The sequence below is a fragment of the Chamaea fasciata genome, unplaced genomic scaffold (genome assembly GCF_029207755.1).
Source record: "Chamaea fasciata isolate MVZ Bird 193981 ecotype frontalis unplaced genomic scaffold, bChaFas1.0.hap1 SCAF_3, whole genome shotgun sequence".
Taxonomy (NCBI): Eukaryota; Metazoa; Chordata; class Aves; order Passeriformes; family Sylviidae; genus Chamaea; species Chamaea fasciata.
In genome coordinates this window covers 83,803,354-83,824,932 of record NW_027094088.1, presented here as the reverse complement: position 1 = coordinate 83,824,932, position 21,579 = coordinate 83,803,354, and the positions used below count along the sequence as shown (strand labels likewise).

The 21,579-nt window shown below is 38.5% G+C and overlaps 1 protein-coding gene across 1 annotated transcript in view; it reads left to right on the top strand.

The window, feature by feature from the left end:
* The window catches only part of KCNQ5 (potassium voltage-gated channel subfamily Q member 5), an 87,798-nt gene extending 67,590 nt beyond the window's left edge, over positions 1-20,208 (top strand). Inside the window, exons 10-13 of the mRNA XM_066179683.1 lie at positions 5,144-5,252; positions 13,248-13,379; positions 14,218-14,344; positions 14,692-20,208. Coding sequence (XP_066035780.1) covers positions 5,144-5,252; positions 13,248-13,379; positions 14,218-14,344; positions 14,692-15,633 — 1,310 coding nt within the window. The 3' untranslated portion in view covers positions 15,634-20,208. The remainder of the gene's footprint in view (positions 1-5,143; positions 5,253-13,247; positions 13,380-14,217; positions 14,345-14,691) is intronic.
* The last annotated feature ends 1,371 nt before the right edge of the window (positions 20,209-21,579 follow it).

Below are 21,579 nucleotides of genomic sequence, written 5' to 3'. Positions count from 1 at the left end.
ACATTCTATGCATCATAAGATCTGTGGAAATACTACAAAATATGTACAGGATAGCTCTGGTTTTTTTTTTTTTTTTGAGAGTATGGCTGAACCCCTAACTCACCACAGTACATGCTCACAGTGAAGAAAGGTCCTTCAAAGGCAGGGTAAAGTTGAGTGAAATGCGCCTACCTTGCAGACACCCTAGGCATAACATAGAGTAGCGCAGAAGAGGCTCTATTTGCTCACAAAGGAGGCTGAAAGAATGAATAGTGAGTGTATTAAGCCTCTGGCATTGCTTCTTGAGCAAGAGGGTTCATCTGAGCTCAGCAGCCATATAACCACTAAGGCAGTTTGGAATCTCATAATAAAGCAGCTGCCTGGATCCCCCTGCTGCAGCAGACCTATGCACTGGCACCTCCCACAGGGGCAATCTATCCCCCAAAAGCTTCGAATTTATGTCCAACTTTATTTGCCCAGAAGTTGGATGCACTGAATTACCCACTCATTTTCTTTCTGACCACTCACACCCAAATGAGTGTAGAGATGAGTGTGTCACATTGGGGTGCCCTGAACTGCTGCCCTGGGTCGCCAGAACAGCTCTACACTCACATGAGGCTGCTGAATAGGGTGGAGAACAGAATGTGGAGCTGCATTATGAATTGCTTGGACTTCAATTCCTAACTCAAACCCTCAATTTTGATAATGATAGTTAAAAACTGTGGCTCAAAGTAACTCAGCACCTGTAAAAATTAGGCCACCATCCAATTTTCACCTTGAGGCATACATTTCAATGAAAATCAATCAGACATTTTTTCCAAACCAGTATGTTTTGAACCAAGTCAACACAACATTGTGTTGTAACGTGAATAAGTTCAAGTCACATGCAAGCTATCAACTTCAGGGACCTATGGAGGTTTTTCTATGTGGCATTGGTTTAGCATGACCTGGCTCTTGGTAGTGGAGGCCAGAGAGATGGTTTCTGTGAGAAGGTGGGTTGTCAGTCTCCGCAAAATTCTTTGTATCGCCCACATGAAGGACCCTAACTACCTCTTGTACAGAAGAGTAAGATCGAGGTGCTTCTGAAGGCTTCCAAAAAATGAGTCAAAAGGTCTATGTTGGGATCACCATACCAGCCACTGTGTCAGAAGCACTTCCATAGGATTATTAATTGTGTTGGCACACACACTTATTAATGCTGGATTGTTGTTGCTAGCATATTGCTGTTCCCAGAAAACAAAACTTAAAAAAATCTTTCTGATTCTGTTCAACAGGCAGATAATTACTTGAATGTTACTGACACTGAAAGCAAGGAGCTATGAGAGTGATCAGAGCAGCATCAGTTTTCCCAATGCCAAAGCATGTTATTAAACAACAGAAAACACTTCTAAGAAAGGACACATACTACTTACAGAAATAATAAATCAAGCCTTGTAAATAACTTTTGCACAGTGCCATATGAAATGCAGCTACAAACTTGTAAATTTTTTTGTTGGTGACACATAATGTTTTAGACCAGCCTAATTTTTTTGCCCATTCATTTGTGGTGTTCATAAATGACTAGAGTTTGCACGAAAAAATGCCTAAGTACTGTGAAAAACAGGGAAATATCAAGACAGTTTTACTGACTTGTGGATGCCTCTTCTATTTCTTGGTAATTGCTGCTTTACTGTGTGATTAAATCAAAGACTGTTGGGGAAGAAAGAGGAAGAAATTAAAAAGCAGCAAGTAGCCAACAGACAGTAGCCCAAAGTAAAAAATGTCAAAGATTATAAGACAATAGGAGATGCCTCATCGGTTGTGAAATGAACACATTCTTTGTTTAAGATCAAAACACATACTGAATTCTAAACATGCTAGTATTAGAGAAAGGTCTGGATTGTCAAGTGGACTGACAGCCCTTCCTAAAGAGATCTGCAGGGGTTTGTCTAAATGTGCATTAATAGACATTTTGGGCATCATTGAGGCTATATTCCTGAGCTGCCCAAAGAACAGACTTGAAAGCCCTGGTTAGCTTGTGGAAGAGGTTCCTGGAGAGAAAGAGAGACCAGGGCTAACCCCAGGAAAAACTGGCAGCAAAGCCAGGCTCATGCAGAGCAGCTCTTGCCCACAGTTCCTTGTGGAACCCACTTGTACCATGTGCAACCACCCCGATGGAGAGCAGAAGATAAAGACAAAGGATATGAGGAAGGATGAAGATGTAGATGTGAGCAGGGCTAGGCATGAGCTGGCACCAGGAGCTCTAGCTGCCCCATTAATGCCTAGCAAGGGCTCTCTCTGGGAACAGACAGCAGCTTGGAGGACATAGCTTAGCCCCATCTGGGAGCAGGCAGAAGTTTGAACAGCTGGAGCTGCTAAAGCAGCCAAACTGACCCCAACTCAGCCCTGACCTCAATGATGAACTCGAGAGGGACAGAAAGGATACAAGTACATCTCACCTCGTAACTATGTGGTACACAACATGAGCTTCCACTGGAAAAATTTATAAGAATGTGAACTTTGATTTCAGTGGTGTTTTAAGCTGGATTGCTACTATGCATTTCCCAAACTTTTTCCCAGGTCTGCTCAGTATCCTAAAGAAACATTTATGTTTCCCATAGGAATCAAATAAGGCTAAATCTTTTCACAAGCTTTATTGACCTGTGGTATTGAGTGTCTGCCATAATGAAGGAAATTCATATTAATGGAATATTAGAATAAAAAGGTTATTTATTAGGAGCAGCATCTCTTATTAAAGCTGGCTTAAATTTATAAGAATTTTCCAGCATCTGTCTAAAAATTTTGCAGAATTTTTTATCCACAAGGGAGCAACATGGAACACTATAATTGCACCGCACAGTTCTCAAAACAGTTCTGCAAAGATATACTTTGGTAAGGAAGCCCTTTTATTAATGACACTGTACTTGGCAAAGGACCCAGGAACCGTATCCGTGAGACAACCATGCAGAAACATGTTTATTTTAAACTTTCAAGTTGGAGTCTCCTGTTTCACCGGGTTTAGATGGCTATAGCTCTTGTGATCTGAACAGTATTTTTTCCTAATTTATACTGGCATAACTGAATAGATACAAACCTTAGAGAGTCACTGGAAATACCAGTAGCATAAAAAGCTCTGGTTTTAATATGGCACTTATAAATGAGCTGGGAGATTTCCACACTGGGAGAGGTAACTGGAGAGGCTGATCAGATGTGACACTTGGAAAGTTAGTGTTGTGAGATACTTAGCATGTTCTGAGTTGGTGGTTTAGGTAGTGCATATACCTATCAAACTAATTATAAAGTTTATTTTACCTAGTCACATTTCTGGGCAGGGATCCAAATGTTATTGGGGCAGGATGGGTTGAGAGAAGTTTATTTTATCAATAAGATAAGCCCAGTCAGATAAGCTCATGAAAGAGCGCAAGAAAAAAACACTCCTGGTATCATTGTAGTCATGACTTACAGTAATAGCGTGGAAAAGAGAGACTTCAAAGTTTTGTATGAAAATTTCACTTTTACAATTTAAGACTTAATTTTTAAAGGTTGCATTTGATTGTTTCACGTAGACTTCAACACTGGCTATAAGCCATCTTAAGTTGATCTTAAGATGATCTATAAGCCATCATAAATTGATCTGTCAAAGATTAATTCACCTGTTATTAAAAGCTACAGATGTTTCTCATAAATGTACTGGTTCAGCAACAGAAACAAAGAAAACAAAAACAAACAAACAAACAAAGTTCCCAAAGGTAATGAACTAGTCAGACTCATTAAAAAAAAAAAAAAAATAACCAAAAATGTGTATGGCTGAACATTAAATCTGTGAAGAAAACAGTGCAGCTATACCAGTTCCTGAAGGTGCTGTACAAAACTGTTTATGCCAAGATGGCATTCCTATTAGATATAGAAGGTACCATGACATTTTCAACCACTTTTGACAGACAGAAAATGTTTTTCATCTTTAATTTGCAGTCTTCCTGAAAAGGGAATTTGAAAGAATGTCCTGTAATAATTTGTGTCTGACTGTACTTCAAATCTGCTTATAATTCAAATTCCTGAAATTATTTACTTGAAGTGTTTCTGAATGAGCAAACCTGTTGTTTTAAATAACAGCATGAATGTAGGCAGCAGCCTTGGACTGGGAAGAAATCTCTGTTACTGAGGGTTACTGAATCCCATTTTTTTTCTCTGCTTCATGTCACTCATTTTACACTCTCTTCCTCATGAAGCAGAGACACTTACATGAGGAAATAGACTGACTTTGAGTGAAATTCTTCTGGGCACTTGGACTTTATGCAGTTGAAGAAAGATGATTTGGGAGGAAAAACACCTACCCCAAAGAATTTTCCAGTAGTTCACATGCCTTTGAAACACAGATGACATATGGGCATCCATGACCCAGCCCTTCTTGCTTCATTTGCATTCCAGCACATTTTAAGCTTGTAAACCACTTGGTCATGGATCAGTACCTGTTTTATTTCTGTGTTGAGGTACAATGGACACTTCTGAGTTTTCTAACTAATTCCCAGATGGCAACTCTGCAGAGGTGGTGTTTAGGAAAGGGTAAAGGATCCACTTTTTTCAGGTAAATAGATACAGTAATTTGGCTTAAGTGCCTATGGCAAAGGAAGCCTGAAATACCTACATGTCTCTGAGGTTTAAGGTGGCAATTATTCATTCTTGGTAAAATAAGTATTTTGTTTATTTTCACCTGTAATAAAGTGTTGGGTCATGCCACAGCCTGCTTATAAATGAAATGGATCTTCTCCTTTGTCTTCAATGTCAGGTTGATCCATAGTGGTAAAACAGTAATAATATAACTTTAGCATCTTTTGATTCTGCCGTTACATCTGTTAGTTCACCACTTTCCCATAAAACAGAGAATGTGATGAAAAACCATGGGACATCAGGAATAAACATGCTGGTACTCAGCTATTAATTAAATTGAAAAATAATAGGGCATTTTTCCTTTCTAATTTTCACCATTTACTCTGGGACCACCAAGGCATTTTATGACACAAGCATAGACACACACAAGTGCATCATATAGTACATAAACTGATGGAGGTCTGTCATGCTTGATAGGTAGTCCTTCTTTTTCCAGAACCACTGTGCAGGCTTTTAGAAAACACTAAGGAAGAGATTTTTAAATTTTTCTTATTTAGTCTGCTCTTGTCTTTTGCAGCTGACACCAGTCTTGGAACAGATGATGTTTATGATGACAAAGGGTGCCAGTGTGATGTGTCCGTAGAGGATCTCACTCCGGCTCTTAAAACTGTCATTAGAGCTATCAGGTGAGTAGAAAATACTAAATGAATAAACAGTTGAGTTTTCTTTAAGTTAGAATAAATTGCATGTCAATTCATAAAATGATAGTTAGTTGAACTTATTACATGGCTATATTTTTTACATAACAAATGCTAATATATTATGCTTCCTTTCCATTTTAGGTAAATTAAAACATTTTATCAGTTCTGTTATTAGCTTTTAAATATCTGAAAATGTTACATGATTTGATACAGAAAAGAGAGTAATAGATGCTGTTTTTCCATTATATTTTATGTTATCCAAATTTGATGTAATTTTACTGAATATGTATCACTTTGCCTGGAAAAGTTTTTTTCCTTTAAAAGTGTAGGGTTTTATTGCATTTCCATATTCCTGAGACTGTCATATGACTTTTATTGCAAATTTTCTTCTGGTAAGAACAAAATAATTACATTTATTCAATTGTGCAAAGCCTTTCCTACCACTATCCACTAAACTAAATATAATGCAAATAATTTAAAACAAATAGTCTCCTTCCTTCTCCAAGAAAGTAGCAAACTGCATTGAAACTTATGAAGTTACCTGCATTGAAAGTTTAAATGTGTCATTCGTCCTCTTGAGACTACCAAGGCTATTTATCTTCTAGAGTATTTTGAAGTATAAATCCTGACAGTCAAAATCCCCACTATAAAGTGTACAGCAACAAGCAAGGAGAGCTCAAGCATTCCCTGTCTGCTGGCAGCAAACCTCAGGTTTATCTTGGGGGTCCCCCCACCACCTCTGCATCACAATCACATCAGTGCCCAGCACCCTTCTTGGGTGCAGGAAGGTAGGCAGACAGACAGGCAGCAGCCAAAAGGGGTTTCAGCAAAAACATATGGAAAGACAACGTTTTCTTGTACAGAAACCCTTGCCTGAGTTTTCTCAGTACTGTGAGAAGAAAAAACTCAAGCTTTTTATCACATAATTTCATGCAGTGATAACCTATGGGCTACTTGTATTTCCTTCCCCTTTTCCATTGAGTCAAATGAAGACAGATACTGAGTAAGGCTGTTTCTAAAACTTTTCCACTAGCACAGACAGCTTGATAGATCATTTGCAGACACCTTTTCCTAACATTTTTCCAACCTGCCTGGAAATGACCTCACAGGATGATTCAGATACAAGGCCAGTGTCCACAGCCACTGCAACTGGCAACCCAAATGTCACTGCTGTCTTGCTAGCAATGTTTCAGCAGGTGACAGAAATCCCTTTTTCACTGTGGACACCCACACACAAAGCAAGCCTATTCCCCCAAATGGAAAATGGTCACATTAGGAACAGTCAGCATAATCCACTGACTTCGGTGTCAAAGATGCTTCTCTGTGGTGCTGCATTTTAAACAGACTGGATAACTCTTGGCTCCAGGTGCACCTTGCCACTTATCTTGGCAAGGGATAATCATTCTTCATACTGCCCAAATTCCTTAAGGTTGCCTTCACATTTTAATACTTAATTCATGGAGCTTATTTTCTAAGGGGCCACTGGATTGTTCAGTGCATCATCTGCATTTTTGCTTGGTGCTCTTGTTAATTTTCAGCTCAAATGGAAAGTAACCAAATGTGAAGGATATAGATGGGAAACTTTCTTCAGAGTACCATCCACAGAAATGTTCTAATAAGAAGAGCAAAGGTGCAAGATTTCATTGTTTCAGACATGTACTATTTAACTGATGAGAATCAAAATTCTGTATAATCTCCAACTTTTGCTCTGCATGCCTGGCCTACTAGAAAAACAACTCATGTCACCACTGAGGCTGAGAGTAAGAATCTCCACTTGCCATCAATTAGCTGTGAATCTCTCCCATCTTCCTGCAAATTTTAGCGTTTTGCAACTAACAAAACACTGAAGCGTTTTGTGTCACACAAGTGACACGAGCATCTTGCTTCAGAAACTTACCTTTGTTTGACATCTTTAAAGGAGTAATATGCCGTGATCTTGAGACTTCTGTATATGCTATACTTTAATCTCTCAAAATCAAGAGACTGATAATTCAGTTCATCAGGTAGCTGATACACCTCTTTCTGATTATTCAGAGTATCTGTTACCAGACTAGGCTGGGATCTATGCAAACATCTGAAGAAGGATCTGAGACTCTATATAGTAACTGTAGAATTTCAAGATGATAACATCTGCCTATATGGAAACTCTGTGCCTCATTTTGAAGTTTGCTTTAGAAACAGCTTTGAATTGCAAAGGCAGTGGGGGAGGGTGAAGGCTGATTTTCCTTTCATGCATCTGGTATACAGAAGCAGGCGAAGACAGAAGGCACTGCATGATTTTATGACGCACTATGAAAAGACCTCAAATATAAACACAGACAGTTGAATCCATTCTTGACACATCAACCTAAAAATTGCTATAAGGGAGACTAATTATTCTTTCCTGCTTAGACCTGAGTGCAAATTGTTTTACAAAGACACAAATGGCTCTTTTGTTTTAGGGGGAAATAAAATTAACAGAATTAATTCATGCCTGTGGGTTTACAGAGGTAGGTCCTCTCTCAGTTTTGGAATCAAAACATTTGGGGCGGGGTTTTTTTTCTCTGCTAGAAGCCTAAAATATGCTGCTTACTCTCAGCCTCTGTCCTTGTTGGACAGCCTTGTAATAGCAAAAGACAAAAACTGGTTGATTTTTAATTTTTCATTTTGGTAATTTCAAAGTCTTCTGTGTCAGTTTTGACCTTATTTACTTATTTTTTTTCCAGGACTACTTTATTCTTCAAAACAGCTTTTTAAGTAAACATACCCCCAAACTTTCATTTTGTTATACTCAAAACAGAGGATGGAGAAAACAGTTCTTTCCTGAAAAAGTTCTCAACATTTTGGTCCTTTCCAAAAGAGACAGAACTCTCAACCAGTCCTACTGAGGACCCACCAGGCAAACCTGTCTGGTAACATGTCAAGCTCTCAATCTGCTCTCAAAGCATCCTAAACTGAGTCTTTTATCTCGTGTGCTGCTCACTCCATCCCCTCTTACTCCACAAGGTCTCTGTCAGGAAAGATGAACTGAGGGAATAGGGAAAGTAAGGAAAAGCTGCTCAATGCATTTGCACGATGTTGGGTGAGTAGGGAACAGATGGGTAGTGTAGCGAAACATGGTGTGCCCCACAGCATGCCTTGGGCCCAGTCAGGATCAGTCCTGCTCATCCAAGGCCTCTGGCTGGGATCAGAGCAGTGCACAAAGCAGTCCTTGCTAGCAGTGCAGTGAGTCTGTGTGCCAGCAGGTTCTTCAGCACTACTCAACTCAGTCTTGTTGTGAACAAAAAGCCATTAATATCCTGCAGAGTTCCTGGAGACTAACAAAACCATTTCCAGCTCTGTTAGTTCACAATGATGAATGTGAATAAAAAAAAAAAAACGAAAAGGAAGATTAGGATACCTTGTTTCCCTATACTATGATGTCTCTGATCATTTTCCATAGCAAGAAGCACTCATTTCAATAATATTTTCCACATGGAAATGATGGAATGACTGTACTATTTATGGAATATAAAATTACATTTGAGATGCATAAATAAATATGCAATAGAAAATAACTGAAATGGCAAGAAGATGAACATACTGACCTAATAGGTCTTTTCTCTCTTTAACTCTAGTGATTGCAAAGATATGTTTTCATTTGTTCCTAATAAAAAAAAAAAAAAAAAAAAGAACAGAAACTGTTGCTAAATGTAATGGAACTTGAGAATTCTAGAGCTGATAAGCTGTATAGTTGAACAGTCATACATATTTAACAGACAAAGACGGAAAATATAATTTATCATTCATGTTCAGTCTTTACAATATTTTTGCAATTTTTCTACCTATAAAATGTATTTTAGTAGCCATTTTGAATTTGTTCAAGGTAGTCTTTCAGAGCCACCTCTTTCTTTTAAATCTAAAGACATCGTTTATTTCCTGCCAGATGGTCTTCAGAACCTAGGCAAGGCTCTTACACGTGTTTGGCTAGGACTGCACTGTGATTGGGGGAAAATCACGTTTCTGGCTGCTAGGGGATGAGTCAGGTTGAGATATGAGAGGGAAGACAATTTTGACTCACTTGCCTCACCTGTAGTAGAACTGTCTCTCAAGCACCTTCGTCTGCTGGCCTCTTTGTGTTGGATCCTGATCTCTTCTGCACATTACAGTTTTACCAGGAAGAAGGGATATTTGGCAAGGTAAGGGTAGAGAGACAGAGGAACCAGCACAGCTAGATCCCTATGCACTTGCTTTCCTGATGTAGCAGGTGAGCAAACAACCTGTGGTCACCTCATCTGGCTATGGATAAAACAACGTATCTGTCTTTTAATATTAAAGGTGGTAACCATGTATTATTCTACCTGAATCCCAGTAGAATGCAGCTCTGCTTCCTCCTGAAATAATGACAAGACTGACAAGACACAGCTTTGAAAATAACGGCATGAGTATGACAGGGCTGCACAAAGGAGTGGAGATGTTCTAACTTGGTGCCAGTCTCAGGAAAGTGCACTAAATGACAAGCAAAACAGCTTTTAATACTGGAAGGGGCAACTTGAACGCAAATTAAAATGCAGTGAATGCCAGGGAAAATATGCAACGTGCATGTGCAGAAAACACTGTAATTTTAAAGCAATGCTGATCCTGCATCTGAGAACAGATAAATGAAATGGGTGCTGGTTTTGGCTGCTATGGGTCAAGGAGACAAAAGTTGGTATTGGACCTGTAACTTTCCACAAATTATCAGGGTATGTAACGATTAGTAGGACCTGTGGTTTAGATATTAATTCTAAACAAAGCACTTTTATATACTGGTCGACTTCAACAGACGATTTTTTTTCCTGCTCTTCTCTGGATGTATCACTGAAATGAGCATCTTTTTCTGACTAATTCTTACCAGAACACTGTCATGCATGTGGCTCAGGTGGGTTTACAACGGCGTATCGTCCGTCACATTAGATTTGACCTATAAAACACCACCTTTCTGCATGGCACAGAGCGATTTAAACGGGCAAGCGAAGTTTTGAAAAGCCGCGGGGGCTGCAGCGCCTCGCTCTCAGCGGCGGACGGGCGCGCTCCGCGGCGAGGCTGTGACGGGTCTCGCTCGCCCCCTGCCGGCGCCGCTGGGAAAGGCAGCCCGAGTTCGGGGCTGGTGCTCCGAACAACTGCGGTGCGCGTGACGCGGTGCTCCTTTTCCCCTTTTCGTACGGACAGGTTACCTGCAACTGCCTCTGTTTTTATCCCACAGGAACTCACAGTCTACGCAGTTGTGCATAATCTATCAGGATGGGTGAACAAACATAAGGAATCATACAATGGTTTGGGTAAAAGTGACCGTAACATCCACCTAGTTCCGGCCACTCCACTATGGGCAGGGACACCTCCCACTTGGTCGCTCCAAGGTGGCTTGGGTCTTGAGAGCAGCTTACTCCAAGCGCCATCCAACCTGGCCTTGAACACTGCCAGGGACGGGGCATCCACAACTTTCCTGGGTGATCTGTTCCAAAGCCTTACCACCCTCACAGCAAAGAAAGTTAATTACATAGTGATTTCAAGATATAGGAAGCCAACTGAGTTTTTGAAACTGACACTAAATGACTATGGTGATTCAACCAAATTTAATAATTGCAAAGCAGTTGCAAGGCTCCATCACTGAAAGAATTGTTTTTCTTAATTAACTTGCAGACTTTTAAAATGACAGTTTTTTAATAGTTCAATTTTTTTGCACAGTTTATGTAAAATTTTCTGTACTTGAAAAAAAAAAAGAAGTAAACAATATGGGTCTGTTCCAAACCCTGCTGAAGTTAATTGCGATGGAATCACTTGAGCTAATACCTAAACCAGAAATAAACCAGTGAGTTACAGCTCACTGATACGGCTGTGAGGCTTTCAATTCTGTTTGACTTCTGAACATTATAAACAAACTGCTTCGATAAGCAAAATAAGTGTTATAAAGCTGCAAAGTAGTAATGAAGACTTTTGTGCTAACTGATTAAGCTTCCATGGTTGTTAATATAAATTAGTCTTCTGCCTCTTCCCTTGTAAAATCACCCGGTTGTGGTAAATTCAGTTGTCTTCAATTATACCAATAATGGTCTGGCTCTTCTTTTCTAATAGAGTTTCATATTTTTACTTTATTAAATGCATGAAGTAAAATATTGTGACCACTGAAACATAATAATAACAACAAAACTATTATACTGTCTTGTATGTCAGCTGCATTATTCATTCTTTGTAACCTCAATAAAGAACTAGATTCAGAAGATTAGGTTGTCAGGGTCTTATAAACCAACATCTTGGCATATGAACAATCCAGTGGCCCCTTAGAAATAATTTGACAGCTAAAAAAAAAAACAAACCTGCATCCCAGATTCATCACAGTTTTACAGGCCTCCAGATTAGTAAAGATACCAAAAGCCATTGGTCTGTAGAACTAGCTGGTAATACAAAAGAGGAAAGCCCATGATCCAATATATTTGAAAGTGCATGGAGATCAGTCCTGAAGTGCCAAGTTGATGGACTGCTCCTAACAGGCCTTTTCCATTTTTAATTTCTGTAATCAGAATCATAGTTCAAGTTCCATACCAGTGACAATCTCATTTTTAACTGAAAGTTACCAGAATGGGAAATAACAACAAGCTAAGTACTGTGAGAAAAGGTTGACATTATCTGTAAGAATATTTATGTATGATACAAAATCAGTAGAGGATCACTATATACTATCAATGCAACTCTACGTACCTATTATCATGATGTCTGTCCTAACTATATGAAGTATGGCTTTTCTAAATTCCACTAAAACATTACCAATCTATTTTTATCAGAGAGTGAGAGACGTATTTTGGGTTTTATTATAATTTGTTGTCTTACAGCTGCAAAATACATATCATAATAAACACAGAGGGAATATATTATCATTAATATTGGCACTTGGCATAGGATACCAATTTACAGTCTCTGCTTTTTCTATTGCAATAGATAGCAAGTATCTGCAGTTTGGCCCTAATGGGAATTCATAAGCTCCGCAGCACAGGCCAGAATGGCTAATTCACCTGATCCCTTGTCTTCTCTCCCAAATCTTAGATAAACCAAGGAAAACTTCAGGTTCTACCAGCTGACCAGGAAAATCATCACACGGCCATTTACTTTCCGAATTTGTCATCTTTATTGTTTAAAATTTGTGATTTAATATCAAGCTTTCCATTCTAAGAAGAGCTCAGGGGACATCACATGTTCATGTCACATACCACAGAAACTTGTGCAAGACTCACATAAAAACACATATGCCATTCATCAGTTTTGGATATTTACTGTTATCTGAAACCTTACTATTCTGCAGTAAAGTTCAAGGAAAAACTTGTAAATGCTAATTATGCAATAATTTCCATATATTCCAGTTTGGAACAAACATGAAAACTTTGATTTTAAGTCAGCCAAATAAGTCAAAAACAAATATTTAGGCCGGAATGTTAGTTAAAAAATAAAAACTGATGGAAAATTAATTGGGTGCTTGTTTTTGCCCACAAAGAGGAGAACAAAGAACTTAAAATGAACACCAGAACAAGAATACTATTATTTAAGTTTGTGTAACTGATCCATTAAAGAAATATTTCCTGTAGCAAGAACAGAAGTGTCTCATGCACAGATGTAGCTGACATGATATCTCACTCAAGTCAGTGAAACTAATCCAAGGTTTAGGTCAGGCGTGTACTTCAATACCTTTCATATCAAGCACCTAGCATAAAAAAGTCAAACAGCTATATACTGATATACTAAACATGCTCTGCAGTCTTTAAAACAGTGTTACCTGATCTCTCAAACAATTCAAAGACATAGCTACAGTGCATCTGTACATTAAAAAAAAAAAAAAAAAAAAAAAAAAAAAACCAGGTGAAAATTTACCGGCACTAGCTGTATTAAAAATACCTTCCATTTAAAAATGAGCTATCAAATTTTGCCAGTGAAATATACCTATGGTTCCACAACTGTTGAAAATTAACCTATAAAATGCTTTTCCCCCAACAGAATTATGAAGTTTCATGTTGCAAAGAGAAAGTTTAAGGAAACACTTCGGCCATATGATGTCAAAGATGTCATTGAACAGTATTCAGCAGGTCATCTAGACATGTTATGCAGGATTAAGAGTCTTCAGTCACGGTAAGGAAAGAATTAGTTACACTCTGCTTAAGCATCTAATGTCATTCGCTGCATAAAGTGTATTGGTAAAGTTTAACATTTCTGTGTTATGTAGCCTCTCTTTCTGTGAACACAGCTGAGCCACAAATTGAATTGTGGACAAAAACAAATGAAAAAACATGTATCTAAATTTTTCTCAGAAAATGGAAGTCTGAACAATAGAAAAGGTAATCCTTTATCTGTAAAGTCCATTTGTAAACAAGGACTTTAGTCAAAAGGGTGAGGAAGATAATGAGAATTACCTCTTTCCCATCCCATACTTCCTCTTTTCACATAAAATATATTGAGAACTACTGGTAATGTAGTATTTATGTAGGTTTTATGCTAGAGATTCCCAGCAATAGTAATTAAAAAAACCAAACCAAACATTACATCATAGCATTATCAGAGAAGGTTAGGGATTCCTGCTTCAAACTGACAACTCTCCCAGGAGTGGATGTTGTTGTCAGGATAGGGGAACTGGGAGTGGCACTGGTATGTCTATTTCTCCATAACATCAAGCCGCTGGAGAGGCTACCTGCTCTTTCCCCCTTTCAGCAAGTCTAGCCCTGGCTTTCCCAAATGATGGCTAAGTTCTGGTTTTGGTTAGTGCCAACAAAAAAAAAAGCAGTCCAATATGTTCAAAAATCACTTTTTTTTTTTTTTTCAATTTCGCTTAATTAATAAAATTATGTTTGTCTTCTTCCCTGAGTGCTTTCCTGAAGTACTGTGGCTTTTATTTTTAACATATAAATATAGCAAACACTTCCCCATCTATGCCAGCTCCAGGAATGGCAACAGCTTTTGGTTTCTCTTGCAGTGTTGACCAAATTCTTGGGAAAGGACAAATTACAGCAGATAAAAGAAGCAGAGAAAAGAATCCTGCAGAGCATGAGACAACTGATGATGTCAGTATGTTAGGGCGGGTAGTCAAAGTGGAGAAACAGGTAGAGTGACTATCTGTGTTACTTTGTCTTGCTTTATTGCTCATGCCTTTCTGTGTTTTATTGCCAGTTTCAAAAGCTGAACAGGTACAATTTTGTTTTCTAATATCTGCTTTGTTTATACATTGAAATAAAAATTATATTAATCGTATTACCTTAACCTTTTCTCCCCTTTTCTCAGCTTGCTTATGAAAAATGTACCTGGCTTCTGATACTCTTTTTCAAAGGTCAATAGCGTACATCAAGCTACTTTCATTTCTCTCTTCAACAGTTACATTTTCCCTTTGCTTAGGTTCCAGATACTTTAAATTAGTATTTGGCACTAATGTTGACCTTTTCCTCTCATATAGGTACAATCCATTGAGTCGAAACTGGACTGTCTATTAGATATTTATCAACAAGTTTTGCGAAAAGGGTCTGCATCTGCGCTCACTTTGGCTTCATTTCAAATGCCAGCTTTCGAGTGTGAGCAGACTTCTGATTATCAGAGTCCATCAGACAGCAAAGATTTGTCTAATTCTGCACAACTTAGTGGATGTGTATCCAGATCAGCTAGTGCCAATCTGCCTCGTGGCCTACAGCTTATACTGACACCAAATGAATTTAGCACTCAGGCTTACTATGCTTTTAGTCCAGCTATGCATAGTCAAGCAACACAAGTGCCAAATGATGGACCTGCAACAGTTAATAATACATCAAACCAAATAAACCAGACAACTAAGCCAGCAACTCCGACAACATTACAAATACCACCTTTCTCATCGATGAAGCATATCAGTAGGCCTGAGCCCATTCATATTATTCCTGTAACCACACAGGAAAATATTTCTAATGTCACCGCTTGCCTTGTTGCATCAAAGGATAATGGACAAGTTGCACAGCCCAGTGCACCAAAGGATCTCACATGGAGGAAAAGTCTGGATACAGAAGGGGAACCTTTGCTCTCAGTTAAACCTGTGGTGCAAATGGATTTAGGAAAATCTTTATCTGTACAAAACCTTATACAGTCAACAGAAGAACTGAATATACAGATTACTGGCAGTGACTCCAGTGGTTCCAGAGGTAGCCAAGATGTATACTCCAAATGGAGAGAGTCAAAATTATTTATAACGGATGAAGAGTTGGAGACAGAGGCAGGGACAGAGACTACTGAAGCCATCTCGCGCCCGTTAATGGAAACAACTCTCTCTGCTGACTCTCTAAGGACTGGAATATCAAGATCATCTCAAAACATCTGCAAACCAGGGGATGGTACAGAAGCACTCAATCTGCTCCACGTCAAACTTAAATAACTTCTGGCTTTCTTCATTGGCTGGGTCATTCCTCTAGTCATACATATCATAGCATGAACTGTTTTGAAAGCCTTTTAATAAGATAAAAACACAAAAATCAGGATGAATCTTCAAAGCAGTTGAATGAGCCCATATTTCCGAGTTGCATGAAAATGCATGTCTAAGCAATGGCTAACATCCAAATTTACACCTACGGTACAGCAGCCTTTCATATAGTACAGTAGGTTTAAATAATGAGTTGCCTACAAAGCTAATGCTGCAGGATGTATCAAAAAAACAAAAATTTGAGTATTTAGACCTCGTGCTGTTTCTACAGGGCAGAAGTAAAAATCTTAAGGTTTAAAGCACTTTGCTTCTGAACTACTTAAATATATATATAATGTCCTGATTTAGATGATAGTTTATGTTTACAACAAAAAGATTATCTACAGCTGCTAGCAAGGTACCAAGGAGATGAATAACATGGGGTTAGAAATGGCTGCCAGTCACAAAATACATTAACTCATCAGTAATCAGTTATTTTTAGCTCTGAAGAACAGTATGTTAATATCTGATTTTTCGTGATTTAGTGCTGTGGCAGAAGTACCTGACACACCACAGTCACATTGTTCTTTATAACAAAAACTATTTTCTAACAAAAGGTTTGTATTTTAAAAATTGAGTCTGGCCTCAGAAGTGGATAACGTGGGTGACTGCACTGAAAATTCAAGGGAATCTCTCCTTCTTCCAGTTTCATTGAGAAGCTGACTTGTGAATCCGAACCATTTTGGCAGCAGTAGGTGAGGGAAGGAAGCAGGTGCTGCCTTTATTGTAGAAGCAATATTTCCTTCTTGTGAAAATTTTGGCAATTTTCCTTGCAGTCCCAACCTGATACTATGACAGCACTTTCATACGGTTGGGCAAGAAGGGAAAATGAGGAACTGAAATACAGAGTAAAACTAAAGAGGACAGAACAGGAGGAAGAAAGACAACAAAATCAATGGGAAAATAAATAAATAATAATATGGATTTAGATGGTCAGGAAGGGAAATCATCCCAGAAAATAAAACAAGAAAGGTAAAGAAGGAAAAAGTTACATCTTTTTTTCCTGCAGATATTGAGATTTATTAAAAATAAATAAATAAAAATAAAAAGCCATGCAGGCGATCAGAAATAGAAATAGAGAAAATCACTGTAACTAAAAAAAATAAATAAGGCAAGGGCTTGTTGCTTTTTTAATAAAAGGGGAAGAGGAGACAGGGAAAACGGTCCCACCCTTATAACTCAACACTGTGTCCCAACTACAGTCACTTCTTGTGAACTTTTCAACACAGGATTCTTAGACTCCTTCCTGTTAAACCCAAGTTTTCAAATTCAAAGCCTGCATCAGACTGAGCATTCCTGCCTGATATATCCTCTTTTTTTTCTTACTCTGCCTACACTTCACTTCTGCTGAGGTGCAGGAGCAGTGTTAGTGCCTGCCTGCATATCCCCAGCAAGGCTTTGCCACTGGGAGAGCCCTTGCAGAGCCTAAATGAGCTTTCACCCTTCCCACCTGAATGAGGTTTCTGTGTGTTGCCTCCTGCCAGATTTGCACCCCACCTGCACCACAGGCTTGTAGACAACCCAGCTTGATCTCAGCTTCCCTCTAGCAGCAGGAATGTACGGGTGTGCCAGTGCCAGCTCACTCAGGGCAGTGTTTTCTCAAGGCCCAGACCTGCTGGGAACTTGCTATGTACATTGAAAACATCACTTCAGTCTTAACCGTGGCTAAATGCTGTAGATTGTATTGTGAAGGAGCTGATCTGTTTACTATGAAACCATTGTAACTTCTGCTTCCATTTGCTTTACAGAAGTATTCCTGGATGTTACATGACAACTTTATTATGTGAAAGTACATGCAAACTGTAGAGTGTATATATTGTGTCATTATATGGGGTCCATGGATGGTACACTGTGTTCCATGGCTTATGCCGGAGCAAACTTCAGTTGTTAAATCCTGAAAGACACCTTGAAGCACAATTTCCTCACCGCTGATTTGCCATATAATTCACCACATTCAGCCTTTCCTGTTTTCTTTTATGTGCAATCTGACCATACCGAAGCCTGATTACAACAGCAATTTTGTGAGGATAAATACATTTTTTTCCACATCTCAGTTCACTTAACTGTTAACTTATTTGAATGTCTGCAGTTAATCCAGACAGATATGTAACTTTAAAGTATTGGAAATTTTAAAATTTAAAATTGCTTTTAAGGCTATTTTTTTTCCTTTTTCCTGTTTATGGTGCCTTTCTTGCCTTTCACGTGAAGCCTCCTGCTGACCTAAGCATAATTGTGCAGTTAGGTTCAGTTAAGGAGCAAGCAATTGAGTACATGGCAACTGCGTGCCCATAGTGAAACTCCCCCTCCTTGACAAGACCCAAAAACCAAGGCATCATGAATTGGACACCACTCTTCCACCTTCATCTGCAGGAGCAGATGGTCACACCCCCATTGCGCCCGGAAGGTGTCGATGGGAGAACTGAGTAATGGCCCTGCCTGTCCCGAGTCTGCACAGAAACAGGGCCTTGGGGTTTGCTGATAATTTATCTCATGGAAACTTGGTATTTTTGCCTTAAATGAGATGCTTGAGTCCTTCTAACTTTAAGTTAATTTATTTAATACAATTTTGTGCACAAAAGAATGAGTTCTATAAATTATGTATGAAAATATTAATGTCTTTACAAAGTACTGATAAATCCAGAAGATCGTATCTTTTCAAATTAAGGTTTAAAATTCTAATTTTTTTTCTTTTATGCTCACCGTTATTATTATTATTTTTGTAGATGCAAGTCTTATCATATAGGGTTTTTTAATATAATATTGATAGAAACTAGAAAGATTAGTGAATATATGAAATTTTAAAGAAGAAGAATTGTTTGTTTGGATTTTTATAAGCTTTACTTGTATTTCTTCAAGAGGAGTTTCTATGCTCTCTCTTTCAAAGACAGTGTTGTGACTGACAGTCATTCATTGGTTTCACAAAAGAAGGGCCTGCCTGGCTTTTCAAGTCTTGTCCTGAGCTCCTTATTAAAGTCCAGCTCATAAAAACTAGTAAGTTCCTGAGTCAGGACAAAGAATTACTTTTTTTCTGATTTACAATGCAACTCAGAATTGTTTGAAGAGAGAAGCTGAAATTAAGTAAGAGCTTCAGGACTTAGGCCTTATCTAAATAACTGTTTTCTGGTCAGCATGTTCTTCTACCTGAATGAAGAGAGAGCTGAAAAGAATTATTTCAATGACTATTATTTGTTCAAAAATTTGTATTTGCTCCTGGCTTCTATGATCTATACTTTTTATTTAAATATGAATATGATGTTTTAGCCTAGGGTTCAAGATTGCAAAGATCATACACTTTTATTTACAGTGCCCACAGTTGTTCCATATGTTTTTGAGATAATCCTACTTAGAGTGACTGCTCTCATTATAGTATGGTGATGAGTAATTCACCTGCTTTTCTGTGATAAGTCAAATCATGCTGAATTGCTGATGTATAGTAGAACATCTGATGTACAGTAGTATTTCTGGATTGGGACCTGCAATCCTTACTCAAGCAAAAATTCTATGGAATTCATTCATTCATTCTATGAAATTCAAGAATTTTTCTTGAATTAGGAACTCAGATTCAAGTCCTGGTTTTGTTGGGCATTTGTTTGAAGTGAAAATGGTAATATTCCAGTTATTTCCTGAGGAAACTAATACTTAGCTGAATTTACCCTTGTCACATTGACTATATAAAAAATTACGCACAAAGTACTGATATAAAAAGGGAAGGAGAGAAGGGACATTTTTTAAAAGCACAGAGAAAATCAGAATATTCAGAAAATAGAAATAAGCAGGAAAAGAAAACATAACAGCAAAGGAATGGAGAAAAAAAGGGTTTAAACACCCGAGGCTAAATTCATCCTTGGATGGCTTCACTGGCTTCAATGAATTCACTGCCCAACTGGGTGAAGCTCAGCCTCCGTTGTGATAATCAGACTCAGTTCCACTGACCTTACAGGAACTGAACCAGCTGTACCAGAAATGAACTTGCCTCTCTGGGCCAACTTTTATCCTGACTCACATGTCATGCAATCCTTTTGGATTCACTAGGTTTGAATGAAATATGGAAAAGAATTTGTCCCAGGTATTTCTGCTTTACATTTTTTTTTCCCAAGTGTGTTAATTGACTTTATTCAAATGGATTACATCACACAAAGTGCTGTCACTGTCTAAAAAGTTTAATTTGTTTTTGAAATAAGACTTGTCCCCTGCAACGTCAGTGGAAGCATGTAATATTTTTCTGTCCGTTCATCTGGATGCAAAGGTGGCCATTCATTCAGTTGTGGTCACACACAGGACAATTCCAGACATATCCAATGTGATCTGCTATTGGAAGCATTTTTGACTTCTTTGAAAGACAAAAAGGAAGTTTCATAGCAGGCCCAGAAAGCATGATGGCTGCTTCCACTGACACTGCAACATTAGCCAGTACATTACAATGTTAATTGTAAATTCTTGACAAAGTTGAATCCATATTGTTGTTAATAAAAATTACTTGAAAAGTACCGTGACTACTGGGTTTTTTCCTTACATAAAAGATTGCATGGTGTGACCACGTATCAGGCAAGAAAAAACAATTAAGCTTGCTCATTATTTGCTTTTGAAGTTTTGTAATTCTTTAATAAGTGTACCAAAACATCACAAAGGAAGTTTATTAGAATAAAATGTGCAGAACCAGTCTGACATGTTCAGTTTCTGGTAATTGTTTACAGCAGTTTACTTTCACTTAATGTGGAAGCTCCTCTATGAAAATGAGCTTGGAAGTTATTGTTGCCTTCCCTGTTTGATAAATGGCAATAGATTCAGGATTGGCAATTGGGGACCTGTGTGGGGAGCAGGATTTCCCTGGGAAGGTACATCTGTCATCTCAGTTTAACTCGAGGCCCAGGTGAAGCTATTTCTTCTGCATTTGACCATGAAAGTTGCTGTAGAATGTTACTGTACCAAACCTGAAAAACTCATTTGCAACACACCCACTTTGTCCACTGTGCTCTTCCTGCATCCTGGCTGAAGACAAGCTTCACTATTTCAGTGTAAAATACTAGAGAGCCTGTTCTTGTGGTGAAGTCACTGCCTCTGTGGAGGCTTCAAGAGTGGACCCAGATTTCTCCATGTGCAGGTGATCCCCAGCCTCTCTGATTAATATCGTCTTAAGATAGTGAAATTTAAAGCTGCAGCTGCCAGAAAGGGAGGTTTTCCACGTCAGCCAATGTGAACACTACCAAGCTCTGCCTAAGAATAAACACAGGACAGGAAAAGAAGCAAATGTACACATTCTCTTCTTGAGTTAAACCAGGAAGCCTTGCTTCCTGTGTGCACAGAGCTATTAGGGAAGGGTCAGAAGACAGAGAGTAAATTTTCCTGTTGGATTATCTGGCAGATTGCCACAAGCAGGTACAGGTTGTGATGCATACCCATACAGACACATACATAAGTGTTTCCTGTTCAGCCCTGTACAATAAGAATCCAGGAGCCTACCTAACAAGGAAATTTGAACACCCATTTAGCATTTTTTTAGTGTAATTGAAGGGGCATGGGGTATGTTAGCTATTTTTTGGTTTGATTTGGTTTTCTCTATTTTTTTCACAGTGATGGTAAGCAAGCACTGGCACAGTTTACCCAGGGACGTTGTGGAATCTCCGTCCTTGGAGAAAGTCACAAGCCAACTTGGCAACTGGCTCTTGGTATCCCTGCTTAAGCAGAGGGTTTGGACCAGATGGCCTCCAGGGGCCTTCAAGATCAGCCATTCTGCGATTCTGTTTCCAGTATTGTATCGGCTTTAGTGCATTGAGTCATAATGAACATAAAACTTCGTTAAAACATCATTAGGGCTTCATTTGAGATTAAATAGTATGACCTCACTTTAAAAATTAGACTGCA